The sequence below is a fragment of the Lytechinus variegatus genome, chromosome 1 (assembly GCF_018143015.1).
Source record: "Lytechinus variegatus isolate NC3 chromosome 1, Lvar_3.0, whole genome shotgun sequence".
Taxonomy (NCBI): Eukaryota; Metazoa; Echinodermata; class Echinoidea; order Temnopleuroida; family Toxopneustidae; genus Lytechinus; species Lytechinus variegatus.
Window position 1 is genome coordinate 90717183 of NC_054740.1, and position 16723 is coordinate 90733905.

A 16723-nucleotide genomic window follows, 5' to 3' on the forward strand; every position below is an offset into this window, starting at 1 on the left:
TACAACCCTGAGATCATTAATTAATCATTTTGCAGAATGTTTTTTTTTCTAATGCCCATCTAACTACATGACAAACTTCATATAAAATAAACATGCAGCATTAGAGAGAATTAAAGATGATTTCAGCTATTACAACACTTTACCTTTTCAGGGCTTCACAAATTCCTATGAATTTTCATTGCAAAAATTTGTTGCATAAGACAATTAAGACAATTAAACTAATGACAAATATGAAAATGGTATGAATAAAACTTACCATTATGGTGGGAGACTCAAAAGCAAAGGTTGGCTATTATCTGAAAAATATGGTACATGCTTATCATCCTTAAAAATAAATTTGTCATGTTTTTACAGTTTGGGGTACTCTCTAATTAAATCCACACCATGATCATTGTAACACAATCCACCCCTCCCCCTCATTTTTATCCATTAGATTTGGTATAAATTTTATGTCTATGTTAGATTTCAAAACTTAAAACTCTCTGATAATACATAGTACTGAAACAGACAAATGTTGTTTAACCACATCGAAGTTGAGGTACAGTTTGAAAGAAAAAAAAGAGACTGAAGTATAAAGATTGACTAAGTAACCCATTTTTAGTTTCTCTTTTTACAAACTAGATGTGTTGTGAGTTCTATAGGACACAGCTTACCCCTCTGCTTCTCTTTAAAAAAAATGAGCACAGACCTTTGACCCATGTCCTGTGGACTATGAAGACTGACAAATTTTCATTTTACCTCTATTTTAGTGTGATGCACCTATACACCAAAATTATAATTTCATGATACTAGTTTTATACAGAAACCACAATTTTAGGATAAATGGCTGAAGGGAAGGATGGACAAAAAAATGATATGGTTGACCTTCAAAAACATCTGCAAGGAGATAGATTAACTTACCATTTTCTACAAAAAATATATTTTCAAACAAGTTGACAAAGGAATTGATTTTGAGCATGAAAATAAGTACTCTAACATAAGTTTGGAAGGAACAGCTGGTTATTGCTCTTTACACATTTTGATAAGTGCACTACCTCAAGATATGACATTAAAACAAATAAAAAGAGTTTCACGTTGCAAGATACAGAGTTATTGAACATATTTTCCCTCCAAAGATCTCAGCAGCGAATTGTACAAAGCTACATGCAGTGTATTTTGTCTGCAAGAACACATAATTGCTATACCAAACATAATTAATAACCTCAACTTTCAAAATATTCACTTTATACAAAGACATTGTCTTAAAGCAGGCATTTGATAGATTACACACAGGACGTTGAAGGGAGGTATAATCGCCCAAGAAATATCGCCTATCTTCTTTCAGTGTATGAATTACCCATTATTGTCATGGATTGAAGGATGAAGAAAATGGGTGCAAAATACTCACTAAGAGCCAAGTCCTAGATAGATTAATAAACATAACTTGGTTAATGCTCAAAACCATCACATGCTTTCTTGGTTGTTCATTACGTATACTGACTGTGAACAAGGTTTCAATGAATTTTGTGACATTTCAAACCTCTCCTTCTAAATACTCCCTAAACCCGACAAAACCCAACCGATACCAGACCTCTCTACGTCCAATGGAGTGGTTGCTCCAAACCCAACCAGAGTAATAACTAATCAGTATGGAAGAATAGGATTAACCAGTCCTCTCTACGCCCAATGGAGTGATTGTCTCAAGCCTAACCAGAGAAACAACCAATCAGCATGGAAGAACAGGATTGAAGATAAGATCATCTCTTGCCCAACATATCAATACATAAGATACAGCTGCTCTTCCTGATTACACATGAGCTGAAAAGAGAAAGGAATATTGATAAATTTGAAATTAAATACGAATATGATTTTACTCAAATATGAATATCCTTAAGAAAGCAACATCTAAGCTATTGTCTATAGAAGCTTAAAAGTGCCACACAGAGGTTCATAAAATCATCTTGTCATGTCTTCATCTTTTAGAAGAGATGATCAGATGGCAAGATCTTGGATCCAAGACATGTGATCATCTTTTCTTAAAAAATGTAGACGTGATGAGATCTCAGATCTTTTCATCTGATCATCTCTCCCATCGGATGTAGACATGACAAGATCCGAGATCTCGTCATCTTATCCTTTTCACTAAGAGATGTAGACATGACAAGATGATTATATGAACATCAGGGTGGCATTTTTAAGCTTCCATAGTTGTCTAATCAAGGTTTGTTATTATTAATTTTGCTGTAGCAGCACAGATATCACACAAAAATGAGATCATAAGAGAGAGGGAGAACACAAAAGCAAGAGAGAGCAGGGAAACAAGAGGAATAAAAGAGAAGGAAAAAGAGGGAAGAAAGACGAAAACAAAGGAGGATGAGTGTGTGATCAATACTAATGGATAGGAAAGTTTTTTTCTTCAGCTTTTCTTTCAGCTCTTACTTCTTTTTTATCACTTTTTCTTAAAATATATCCCTCATCTGATATATTGCCATTCTCTCCTTACAAAGCTGCCGGCATGAGGGAGAAGATGAACTTAAAGATTTAAAGGGAATGAAGTTATGAAGAATATTAAGGAAACTATCAGAGGAAGGAATAGCTCTTCAAAAAAACAAGATGCATGAATCACTATTAATTAAATCAAACGAGTGGGCAGGGTCCATAGAGCAAACAAAAATCACATTCTTGATTACTGAGTAGGATCAATGACTGTTACAAGCCTGACCTGGGATTTTTATTGGGGACTTCGTGTTTAATGGTCAGACCTCACAACCCTTTCATTCAGCCAATGAGATCAAAGGATAAGAAAAAATACTATGATGTTGGCATCTGAGTTTTGTAGTCTTTGAATATTTTTGTGTTTTTTGCTATGCTTATGAATATTTAGGAGGATTGGTTGATGAGTATAATGTAATATGGTATTACTTATAAACTAAATACTGAGAGTAATAAACTTGCGACATTTCAATTTCTTTAATTCAAAGAGTCATGAACACTTCGTTACATTTTTTCTATTTATATTGTTATATAAAGCAAGGGGTTGATTCTACTTTTTGCCCTCCTTAAGTCATTCTTAGTATTTGTCTTCCCATACATCAGTATAGCAGGGTAAAATAATACTTACAATGATTGACTGAACCTAATTTCTCATGGTTGTTCCTGTCTTCTTGATTTAAAATTCTCTAGCATCTCAACAACATCGGTATGTCCAAAGAGTCTTGCATCATCTATAGGGGTGTGGCCCCATCTGTATAGGATGATAAACAATAATTGATTCTTAGCATCTTTTGGGAGTATTCAGCATATGTAAGGATGAGTTAAGTATGACTTAGAGTCGCACTGAAATGCCGACGCATACATGATATGCAATGCGCAATCTTATTGATCAATACGCAGTAGTATGCATCCTCATGGTATGATCTGACCAATGGGGTGATGCTTTTTATACCCCATGCAAATAGACATTTAAGTGCAACTCTAAGTCATACTTAAATCTTTGTGAAACACCCCCTGTTGCAGTGAAAGTTGCAATCAAACAACTACATAAAATCATACACAACTTTATTTTCAACCAATCAATAGCATGCATTTGGGACTTGTGATTGATTTTTGCTTAATTGTCATATATGTATACATCATATATTACACTCTAGGAATGGGATAATCATGAGGTCACTAATGATTTGCAAAAATTACTAATTTTCATTGAAAGTTTATTCTTGATATTATATTACTGTCTCAGAATTTTATTCTCAATCCTATTACATATTTTTCTTCACCATTTGGGTAAAAACTTCCGTTTGAATATGTTTTAAGGAAGATGACTGCTAAAAACACAATTTTCCAGTTTGATTTTAAATACACCATTATAATCATTTTTAACACAACAACTGTGACATAAGAATGAAGTATTATTATATCAAGTCAATTCGAGATGAATTTTGCTGCTTTTATTTAATTTCATGTCTTTATTTATTTTTTTAAAGGTACTTGACACTGCAGTGGGGGAGGAGTGAAATAACATCACCATGGCAATCTTTCAGAAAGTTTTTTAGCTTCTATGACTCACACATCAACAATAGTTGTATGATAATCAAAATGGTAGAGATAATAAAAACTGAAAACACAGTTGGTATTGCAAAGAAAGTTAAACAAAAGCTTAAAAGTCGGCGGTGCATTAAAGAGTGTTCACATACTATGAACAAGGTTCATAAAGCTCTACCTGGAGTGGGGGACCAAACCTTGTAGCCACTTTTGAAGAGTTGTTCAATTACAGTGTGGGTCAGTATTGTTTTGGGTGACTCACATAATAGGTTAAAGTGGACATCAAACAAGGTTAAGAATGGAGATGGTATAGATAAAGGTACTAATAGTGACTCATCATCTAGGGGCAGGGGGGGGGTAGGAAGGGCTGAAGGTTCATAAGTGGCCTGGATACATGATGGAGATAGAGAGATGGGCTAATAACTTAAATATTGAACACTAATTTCATCCTCAAAAGTATTAATTGTTTTTCATCAGTCTTTTAGCAAATCCTTTTAAGGAATCCAAGAAATAAATGGTGTCACTAGGTGTGAACGAGAGGGTTAGAGCCAGGGACTTCAGCAACCATATTGCAATCTCAGGCAAGTGAAGCTGCACCCTTTTACAGTCAATATATTTTTGTAGAGAATATACACACCTATTTCCAATAATTAATATACATAAATGGGGAGTTTAATGATATAGTGGTGAACACATGGAACAATGTCAAAACATAGGAAGGAAGACAAAGAGAAATAATAAGAGAGAAAGAGAGAGGGAGAGACATTTAAAATAGAGAAATGAGGGGGGATACAAATTAAATTAAAACAATTCAACACTGCAAAGACAATTTAAAAAATGAATTGGAAAAAAAAATACATACATACATTACAATAATCAAAGAATTGAGATTTAAAAACCTCAAGTGGAGACAAAATGGGGATTAAATCTCTGAATAGGAGTGTATTGACTAGAACAACATCTTGATTGAGATAATGACTTTATGATGATGAGGGGGTGAGGTCAGGGATTAAATCCTCAGGGCAAACTTCTTTTTTTTAATCTTTCCCTTTGGTAACTTTGTTTTAAAGTTGTGTGTTTGATCTTTAAACAGATCAAATGAAACATTGTCCATTTTCAAATACTTTCTAGTTTTTTAAATTGTTTTAAAGAAAATTCTGGACAATTAACTATAATAAATAATTTATTCTGCAATAAGCATTTTCCAGCATGACTGTATGTTGTAGAAAGTACTTCCAATGGGAGTTATACATGCATGTTCCCATTGTTTTGTGGTCCATGCTTCAAATGAGAATTTCAGCAAAATTGTAAATAAATAAATCCTTAATTGACATTTAATGAAACATTAATTTATTGGTTAACTCACACTAATAATTGGTATTTTAAAAGAAGAATAACTTTGAATTTTTTCTCAACAGAAACTTGTTTCCAAATTTTGGTGCCTACATCTTTTTTCCAAGGTGAAATAAACTGCATATGTGATAATAATATTATCCAAACATATCGAATTTACACAATCTATGAGATTTCAATCTATGATATGCAATAACGCAGGCCAAATCAAATCAACAATATAATATAAGCATCATTCCAAAATAAATTGACGTCAAGATTATTATCCTCCTGTAGTCCAACAGAGTAAGAAATTCCCTTGTGCTGATTCAGAGCTGATATGTTGACATATCAGTAAATTGGCAACCTATCATCAAGTTGACAATCACTTCTGATGCAATTAAAAACCAGTTACATGCACATTTTAAGTTTGTTTGGAGAAGAGAGCAAAGAATAAACAAAATAATGGAGGAAGGGATTCCCAACTAAGACATTTCAAAGTCAAAGTTACAAGTGTTTATCATCTTGAGGGATGCAATAAGCAGATAATTGGATGCCCCCCCCCCCTCTTCATTAAAGGTGATGTAAGTTTAGTCATCATCATTACAATGATGAGATGGGAAACAGCGGTTAAAGATTAAATCCAAACTTATAAAATTTGAGATAAATTTGACATCACTTCTATACTTTTCAAATAAAAAATTTATGAAAGAAAACAAAAATCTTGATAAGCATTCAAATTCATAATGAGTATTTACATTTACTTTCAAATTTATGGTTAATTGGATCCTGGATTTACCCACTTGATAAATTTACACGAATTAACTTTTTCAGCAAGAATTCTCTTAATTCTCCTACTGCATAACTTATATTGAATTTTGGGGGTAAGCAATCTATTTAATTTTCATTAACTAACTTTGAACTTGTTGGAGACTGAGCTTGCTTATATGAGAGCTGGAGTATATATATGGAAAACATGTGTTATAGTGAAAACATTCAGTCTCTTAACAGGTTAAAAGTTAGACAAGATTGAGGAATATTAATATATTAATATCGAAGGGTATTTCATTCAGTTGTCTTAATGTAGTTAATTTGCTTGCTTGAGAAGATGACAAAAGGATGAATGTTACATACATGTAGAACAAAATAGTACAAAACAGTGTCAGCATTTATGCAGATGAAACTCTCCATGTTACTTTAACTCTGGGAGAGTCCACCTTCAGGGCCAGGACTACTCCAACAACTAGAGGTGTTTCCTTATGACATAGACATAGACTGAGTCATTGTCAAACTTGGCACTCCTAGACTTACTGGCAACATCATCCTGACATCTAGAACTTAAGATGAGCTTTTAATTGTTTTTTAATGAGGTGGCATCATGCCACTCATGGAGCTCTTTCAAGAATGTGTTACTTTGGTAGAATGAACACCAACATCTAAATACTGTATAGATGAGTGGAGTTGTAACTTTCTTGATAGTTTTTTGGGTGCATGTGTGTAAAATGGGAGTGGGTATGCAAACAAGTCAACATTTTTTTCTACCCCTGCCCCCCCCCCTTCAAACACTATTTCCGAACTCTCCTTTATCTTCTAAATTCCATCTTTCATTCATCTTTATATATCAATTTCCATTTTGCTTAAATGATTATAAATGTTAATGTACTTTCACTCTCATGCTATATTATCTTGTAAATATTTTCATTTGTTCTTTTGTTATTTAATATTGATTTTTTTTCTAATCTATACAAGGACCTGTGATACATGGAATACTGACATCATTCAGTTGAGTCTCATATATGTCTATCAACCAGAATTATAGCAAACTAACCACTAACCACCAATAGGTTAGATAATCTGATAACATACACATGATAGACACATCTCCCTCATAGCAGGCTTTAAGTTTGGTTTTAACTGGGCACACAAATGATTTTTGAAGGATGTGCATTTTTATGAAAATAGCAAGGTGTAACAGTCTTATTTCATGCTGCAAAAAGTTGCAAAACCACCACAGAGGTTTGGAAGCTTTACCACATGATCCAAGCATTGTTTTACAAGAAACAATACAATAAACCAAATAAATTTGGAATGAATTTTCATATTTTTGTAAAGTGTGCAGCAAGGAAATGGGAACAAATGAAGCCATTTTGTTTCAGATATCAGAAATGATTACACTGACTCACTGGTGATCTAAGTGTGTTGTTTTATCTAAAGACAACAGGTTAATTAGCCCTAATCACTTTATGACCACCAGAGCAAATATGAACTCTAGGAGATAACAGCTTTAATCCTATGGCCTACTGCTGGCTATTGAAACCACTAGACAAAGTTTGATCTTAAACTCATTGAATGACTTCTGATTGATTGAATTGATTGATGGATGGATAGACAGAAGGACTGACAGACTGATAGATCAATGAATATCTGAATTGATGAACAAAGTATCACTGCAATGATGGCAGGCTTACAAAACAAATAATCTAATGATAAGATACATTAGAATGATGGAAGAGGGATAGACAGATAGGCAGACATTCATGTATATGTAGTAGATGGATAATAAAGTACATAAAAAAAAATCACCATTATATTGGTATTATTGGTAAGTCAGGTAACTAGGAGGTTAACTACGGTTCAGGTGAAGTAAATAAAGATAGATAAAAGATTTAGTAAGTAAATTATATAATTATAATCATGAAATCATATGGTAGTAATCCCTTCATCTTTTGCTTACTATTAATAACTTTGCAAATAATCAAGCAGTAATTATGCAATCAATAATTTTAACATTCTGACTGATCCTCCAATAATTAATACCTGGTCTGAAATATATTTGTACTGATCACACAATTGACACAAATATAAAAATAGACAATGAAGCAAATCAGGATTTTTCATTTTTATTAGCTCTCAACTTAGGGTTTTAATTACATTATTGCATAACAATAAGTATTATACATTCGTTCTCTCCCTCTCTCCTATTCACTTTACTGAATTCTCTTGGTTTCTTTCTCCCTCCCATTCATCTGTCTTCCCACCGCTTCCAATCTCCTCTCTCCCCTTGCCCTCCCATCATCTCTCACTCCAATGTCTGTCTTTCTCTGTATTGTCTGCATCTCTCCTTGTGCACAATCTTTTTCTGGTTTACGCTATCAGTAACATCATGACAATCAATGCATTACTGTTGCCTGGCTACACAGATATCATTCTAATCAAGAAATTGTAAGACATTCATAGGGTACTTCATACACCTCATATCTGATAAACTAAACTGTGTGCATTATGAGTCATACGGTTAACAGACACTGCTTCAATGTAGATGTAAGAGGGCAGCAAACAAGAAACTGTAATGGTAGATAGAAGATGGGTATCAAAAGCTAGGGTACCTGTTTCTTTCTTTAACTCAATAAACATCCTATTCTGGGTTTGACCTAAATTAATATGGTGAACATTTTGAGCCAAACTATCTACGCTATTAGAATATCATGTATCATAATTCTTTCACATCTTTCGATATATATACTGGTCCTGATAGTATCTTTCTGGAAAAACTTGCAAAGTTAATCTTAAATACTCTGAAGCATAAAAACATGAAAAGTTCTTGACGGTTCTGGTTATTAGTAATCAAGAGATGGCAGCATTTTACAATTAGAAAATATACATTTGAGAGGGAATAAGATGGTAGGAATACTCAAGTACATGTACAGAATTATCTTCTTTCTTTTTTGCTTTTATTAGAGTATGGAAATGGCCTTAATAAAATTTGTTAGATGAAGAAAATGTATGTCAGGGATGAAGGCAAGGGATATAAGAGTGAACTGCCATAGCAGAACATTTTTTAAATGAACAAGAACTACATCATCATCATCATCATCACCATCACCATTATCACCACCATCACAACCAGTACCTTCATCATCATCATCATCATCACCACCACCACCACCACCATCATCATCATCATCATCACCACCACCATCATCATCACCATCATCATAATCATCATCACCATCATCATCATCATCACCACCACCACCACCATCATCATCATGTCATCAGTATCAACATCAGTATCAGTATTTTCATTATTATGAATTATTACAAGTTCTATCATCATTTAAATGATGGGTCTAACTCACCTGTCTAGTACATCAAGACTTACACTGCACTTCTCAAGTAAGAACTCCACACATTCTAGATGACCTGTAAATAAACAAATAAAACAGAAAAACGATCAACGTCGTTTCCTATGCAGCATTTAAATAGTGTAATGGACAAAAATAAGCTTTTTGCCAGAGAAATGAATGACTTATTTTATGTATTTTTTATTATTGTCAAAATATTAAACATGCAATGCTTTATACGTACTGGTTTTCTTGTAGAATGCTAAATGGTGTTGACACCTTCCCAATAATTATTAACTATCATAGCAGCCCCTACACCCAAACATCATATCTTAGTCATCCTTTCCATAAAGTCTAAGATCTGCTGTTTGACTTATTAGGGAAAAATTCTTATGGATTTTACAATTGACTGTGGTTATGAGGGACTCAGATGTAACTATTTCATTACACCAATGGCAATACGTCTAGATTCAATTACATGTAAATACTTTGATAAATTATCTTCTGGGAGGGAATTTGTCATAAGCATTGCAATATATGAGAATAAAGTTGAAATATTCTACCTTCTGCAGCTGCAAGATGGAGAGCTGTCCTACTATCATAGTCACTCTCAGACATGTCCATACCTTGGAGGAAGTACTGCCTCAAAGCACTAGCATCACCATTATAAGCACCAAACAATAACTTCATGATCCTTGTTGCCTAAAGTGTAGATTAAGAGAAGGTTAATGATTTAAACCCCTTGAATACCGGTACTCAATTCTGCAATTCAATAAGTATTGATAGGGAACAACAGCCTGATTCCAGCAGGCGATGGGTTAACCCTTAGACTATTCAATTCTACAATTCAAGAGACTTTGTACATGGACTATCCACTTCAACCACTAATAATGTTTGAGATTTCAAAGTTTGAGGATTATATCTGCAAGTTTTAATCAATACTGCTTCCAAATAAAATAGAGGCATTACAGGTGACAATGCTGCAAGGGCAAACTTAAACACTAAAAATCTATCAAACTCTATTCTCTATCACTATACAATTTTGTAGATTATATCCCAGACAACCTGCGTGCCATTTTTCCGCGCAATCGTGTGATCGATGGCCAAGATCTAAAACATGATGAAAACTATAACATTCAGGTTTATATACAATGCACTCTCAGCTAAAAATGACCCAATCAAATCAAGGTTTTCAGAAGTTTATTACAATAGCTTATAACACGTCATTGTCTAACCTGACTGTGTGTTCTTTGCGTAACAGGGTCAATCTTCTTTGCTGAATGATGTCTCAAGTTATCATAGTTGTGGAAGTTAAAGTGTGTCACCAGATCCTGCAATGATAAAGATTGTATAGTTTCATCCTACAATATATTGTAGATATTCAACACACACCTGCATCAAACCAAAACACAATTGAATTTCATATAATCAGGCTACTTTATATTTGTTTGTATAATACTACAAACAAACTTTTTACAAAGGACTGATCATGGTAGTGATGTTGATGATTTTCTCAAACTGAAATATTTCCAGTTATTTGTATCAATTCTGGGAGTGGCACATGATAATACGCTCTTCTTGAAACCTGTCGGCAATATTTATAGTTTTTTTTTACTGTATGTGTTTAAAGCTGTGCTCTTCCATAATAAAATATTGCTTCTTTTCCCTACTGTGAGTCCACACAGTAGCATTCTCAACAGTTGTGTAAATTTGGTATGACAGCTGAAATATATCACACTGAATAATGAATATTGACAACAGCACTATCAAGATCAAATATGAGATGGTAAAACTACTAGCTATATACAAATACCTATAGAAATAAATTTCCTTGGCAAGTACAAATGGTAATTGCAACTGGGCAGGAGCCCATTTCATAAAGTTGCTTGCAAGCTTCGTCATAACTTAGTGCACAACTGGTAATCCTTTTCTGCCCTGAATGACAAACCCTAAAATTTCCATCTTAAAAAAACACAAGAGTTTTTTATAACCCTAATCAAATCTTCAGAAATAACAAACTTTGCATGCTTCTTAACAAAGAGTATATTAATCTACATAAATTGGATTTATACCTCAACTAATGGGGGAAAAAATGACTAAGAATCTTATTACGCAGAAGAAATGGTCACCAATCCTGTGTGAAGTTGCGAGTAACTTATCCAACAGCTTTATGAAACACAATCCACACCCTAAATTCTACTTTGTCAATTGCTGAATGTAACTTTCTCAAAATGTCATTTGCATAACTTTTTTTTAATTGTGGATTAAATGGACTTGACCTTTACGATATTACCTGACAGAACTGAATACCTCTGGTGCTGTTACCATAGCTATCAAGCAGAGGAGACCACATCATTATACCCATGATATTAGGTACTACCAGCATCACTCCACCAGATACACCTGATTTAGCTGGCATCCCAACCTGCATTGCACGGATACAACATGAATGGAATGCTTTATACCTCTGCTGGGTGTTTCATAAAGCTGTTTGGAAGTTAAGAGCGACTTTAAGAACGACTGGTGAACCTTTCTTTCGCGTGTAACCATCGTCAATGAATATACCATTTACCACAATAAAGGATCACCAGTCGTTCTTAAAGTCACTCTTAACTTACGAACAGCTTTATGAAACGGCCCCCAGGTGTCGATCACTACCTCATCACTTAGCAATGTACATGTGAAATAGTGAAGGGGGCCTGTTCCATAACACTTGCTATCAATAGTAAAAGTTTACTTTCAGAGATCAAATGGCAAGATTTTAATAAGTACCAGTATTCAATTGCGAATGAGGTTAAGCTTTAGTGAAGGTGGTTTTACAACCAGAGAAAATCTTGGATTTATCACATAAGTCAAAATATGGATTGTATCATCATAAGTTTTCCTCTGTTGAAATGAGAACCTATAATCTAAAATCTTTCATGTAACTTGCATCATCTTGTCCTGCAGTCGTTCTTTTTTTTTGGGGGGGGAACCAGCTTTTTACTATTCAGACAAGCCACAGGATGCATTATGGCTATCAATAGAAAATTGTTTTAAATGTGCAATGTAAGGGCAGCAGTGCACATACGAAATAGGTCAACTTCAATTTGTCAATTTGAAGACATACATTATATTCAATAACAATGCATTTCGATGGAGCTTTGGTTTAAAAAGCACAAAACATCAACAAAATAAATAGATTATCAAAGCAGGGATGTTTCATAGAATAATCAACCTTTTTTGGGTATCCAACCTGTTTTTCTTACTATTACTTCACAAATTTCAATAAGCCATGATCATTTTATGGCATTTGAACTAGAAAAAAAAAGGTCAAATCATTTGGGGGTCAGACGTATATACTCAATGGAACTGACCAGCAACATGTTTTACATGACATTTTCAAGGGAGTTACTAATCTTTTACAATCTCTGAACGAGAAACCAATGACTTTATTATTTTTAGGGTGACATACTTGCCTGGAAAGCAAACTGTCCTGAGAAATCATACATTCCACAAGATAGCATGAGGCTGAGTGTGTCTCTAACAGCAACGGATTCAAACACTTTCTTGCCAGTCAGAGGACAGATCCCACCATTGGCAAGGGTAGCTGCGATGACGGAAGCTGACTCACAATTCACTTCCAATGAACAGATCTAATACAGATGGAAAAAATGAGAGCTCATTGATTGTACAAAAACTGAAAAGAACACCATCGAAAGAAGGAAAGGGTACTGATAATAAAATGGAACAAGTGTATTAGATATCTAAATCTTGTCTTGCCTTTAAGAAGCAGTTAAATAGCACATAGACTGTCAATTATCTTTTGGAGTTTTCTATCCATTCATCACCGTCTCCCTTACACCATTACTCAATATCATTAGTTGCCCGTTCATAAATCATGTAGCTTGAGCACTATAAAAAACAAGTGGAATGCCTCTGGCCGTCTCACCTGCATCACGCGGTTCAATATAGCAGCAGTGCTCACTTTGAATACTACTCTAACTCGCACAAGATGTTCAGTGATACATGGTTACTCTTATTTCCCTTTTTTATGAACTAGACCAATAAACTTAAAGAGATATGATGATTATTCAACAAAAAAACCCCAACATGGCCAAAGTTCATTGACCTTACATGACCTTTGACCTTGATCATGTTACCTGAAACTCGAACAGGATGTTCAGTGATACTTGATTACTCTTGTGTACAAGTTTCATGAATCAGATCCGTAAACTTTCAAAGTTACAATGGTAATTCAACAGATACACCCAATTCGGCCAAAGTTCATTGACCTTTGACCTTGGTCATGTGACCTGAAATGCGCACAGGATGTTCAGTGATACTTGATTACTCTAATGTCCAAGTTTAATGAACTAGACCAATAAACTTTCAAAGTTATGATGGTAATTCAACAGATACCCCCGATTCGGCCAAAGTTCATTGACCCTAAATGACCTTTGACCTTAATCATGAGACCTGAAACTTGCACAAAATATTCAGTGATGCTTGATTACTATTATGTCCAAGTTTCATGAATCAGATCCATAAACTTTCAAAGTTATGATGGGAATTCAACAGATATCCCCAATTCGGCCAAAGTTCATTGACCCTAAATGACCTTTGACCTTGGTCATGTGACGTGAAACTCATGCAGGATGTTCAGTGATACTTGATTAACCTTATGTCCAAGTTTCATGAACTAGGTCCATATATTTTCTAAGTTATGATGACATTTCAAAAACTTAACCTCAGGTTAAGATTTCGATGTTGATTCCTCCAACATGGTCTAAGTTCATTGACCCTAAATGACCTTTGACCTTGGTCATGTGACATGAAACTCTAATAGGATGTTCAGTAATACTTGATTAACCTTATGGCCAAGTTTTATTAACTAGGTCCATATACTTTCTAAGTTATGACATCATTTCAAAAACTTAACCTCAGGTTAAGATTTGATGTTGACGCCGCCGCCGCCGCCGCCGTTGCCGCCGCCATCGCCGTCGGAAAAGCGGCGCCTATAGTCTCACTTTGCTTCGCAGGTGAGACAAAAATCAGGAAAAATACTTTAGAAGTCCCCCCCACAAGTGCTAAAATGTAACTGTTTAAATTCTTTGTAGGCAAAGTTATACTAAGTTTAGAATACTTTGCTCACATACAGGTATTTTTATGACACATATAGTGGGAACAGAAAAGCCTTTATTTAAAAAAAATAACCCAATGTGGAATTTTAGAGGACAATAATTGATGATATCATTGGTATAGCACATGCTCAGAGGAATGGAGCACCAGCACATCTAAAGACATTAGAAATCATGCCCACGGTCATTAAACTGACCTGGAAGTAAAGGTCAAGTGTATCTACTGGATCAGCTCCAGCAGGGAAACAGTTGTAGTCCTGGAGAAGATAGGCCAAAGCAAAGTTCCTGAATCCTGTCTTCTTCTCTGAAAGAAACCTGGACATGAGTACAATTCAATAACAGTAATATTGCTTGTTAAAAACAGTGAAGGGTAAAATAAGGATATAAGTGGAAACAGGTTACTTCATTATTTTGTAGAAAACATGCATGGTAAAGAAAAAAAGGGGACCATTTGCTATGTTAATATGAAATTTACAGGGGGATATACTCAAATTAATAGTTCAATTCATTTCCCACACTTTGTATCTGATGAAAAGGCGCTATATAAATGAAGCGTATTATTATTTTTATGATCATTATTAATAGACTGTTTGCATCTCTCTGACAAAATGGCAAGAATGCATTTCATACTTGGATAACTAAAGAAAATGGGTAGTGGAAGATGGAAAGAGGCAAATATCAACTCAGAGGTAACATAGGGGTAACATATACAAACTGTGAGCTGTACAACCTATCATGAAGAGATTAAAGGGGAATGAAACCTTTGGAACAAATAGACTTGTGTAGAAACAGAAAAATCAAAGAATAAGAATAAAGAAAGTTTGAGAAAAATCGGACAAATAATGAGAAAGTTATGAGCATTTGAATATTGCAATCACTAATGCTATGGAGATCCCTCCATTGGCAATGCGACAAGGATGTGTGATGTCACTGATGAACAACTTTCCCTTTGGTGGACTATAAAATACCCTCAAAATGTCTCTTTTTGCTTTTTCTTATGATGATACAAACTCTTTATCCATGATGTATTCTTAAAAAATATGTATTACATGCCCTCATGTAGAAAGAACACATGATCTAGGGATAGATGTGATAAAAGAGGCAATTCAAGTGAAATATAAACTAAAGTAATGGGGAGAGTTGTTCACAAGTGACATCACACATCTTTGACGCATTGCCAATTTGCTATCTCCATAGCAATAGTGATCGCAATATTCAAATGCTCATAACTTTCTCATTATTTGTCCGATATTTCTCAAACTTTTGTTGATCTGTTTCTTTGATTTTTCTGTTTTCACACAAGCTATATTGTTCCAATGGTTTCATTCTCCTTTAAGTTCAGTAGAAGAAAGGCTTTAATACTTGGATGATTAAGTTAAGGATGGTTTATCAAACTTACGTGGCATTGCTGAAGCCAACCATCTCTCCCCCAGCTGCTTCTCTAAACTTTGACATGATGAAATCAAATCTATCAGCTGCAGTTAGTTCAGGCTATGGAACATAAAAGGGAATTTAAAAAAAATGTTCAAACAAATCCAAAACAAGGACAATATGCAAGAACTTACTCTAAACCCTAACAACCCGGGTGTAAAAGTTGCTTGAGACTTCAAAGAAAAACATCATGAGACATCGCAGCAAAATCTTTTTGTGATTTGGACTTATCGTGTGAAGCGGGGGGGGGGCAACCCTTACCCCCCCCCCCTAAGAAAATACAAAAAGCCTATAGGTTTAGAATGTCAGTGGCATGTTAAGAGTAATCTGACTCAAATGAATAAAATTACTCAGAGAGCAAACTGAAATGATATCCTTCTGTTGCACTGAATATTAAATGACATTTTATTTACTCAGGGCAACCTTTCATTTTAGCAAGCTCTGCATAATATTGTCATTATCAAACTTCTCCCACTTTAATAAAGCGCATGAACTCACAGGAGGGTATTTCTCAATCATACATTTTGCTATGCTGTTAAAAAATAAGTATAAACTTGAGCATTACAAACCTTGATGAGGGCAGCAGTCACTATGGCACCAGAGTTCAACATGGGATTATGAGGCATATCTAAAAATGAAAAAGAAACCCTTTTACAATGACATCACTACAGACATTTTATACTTCATGCATTACAC

At 34.5% G+C, this 16723-nt stretch overlaps 1 protein-coding gene across 3 annotated transcripts in view; it reads right to left on the reverse strand.

Annotated features, from left to right (window-relative positions):
• Positions 1–1028: 1028 nt before the first annotated feature.
• The window catches only part of LOC121428308 (glutaminase kidney isoform, mitochondrial-like), a 39436-nt gene continuing 23741 nt past the window's right edge, over positions 1029–16723 (reverse strand). For all 3 annotated transcript variants that reach the window (XM_041624884.1, XM_041624875.1, XM_041624868.1), the window contains 10 exons: positions 16597–16655; positions 15996–16087; positions 14794–14911; positions 12935–13111; positions 11770–11901; positions 10712–10807; positions 10040–10178; positions 9492–9555; positions 3101–3223; positions 1029–1797 (listed from right to left, as the gene is read on the reverse strand). In XM_041624884.1, the coding sequence (XP_041480818.1) occupies positions 3124–3223; positions 9492–9555; positions 10040–10178; positions 10712–10807; positions 11770–11901; positions 12935–13111; positions 14794–14911; positions 15996–16087; positions 16597–16655 (977 nt within the window). In that variant the 3' untranslated portion in view covers positions 1029–1797; positions 3101–3123. The remainder of the gene's footprint in view (positions 1798–3100; positions 3224–9491; positions 9556–10039; positions 10179–10711; positions 10808–11769; positions 11902–12934; positions 13112–14793; positions 14912–15995; positions 16088–16596; positions 16656–16723) is intronic.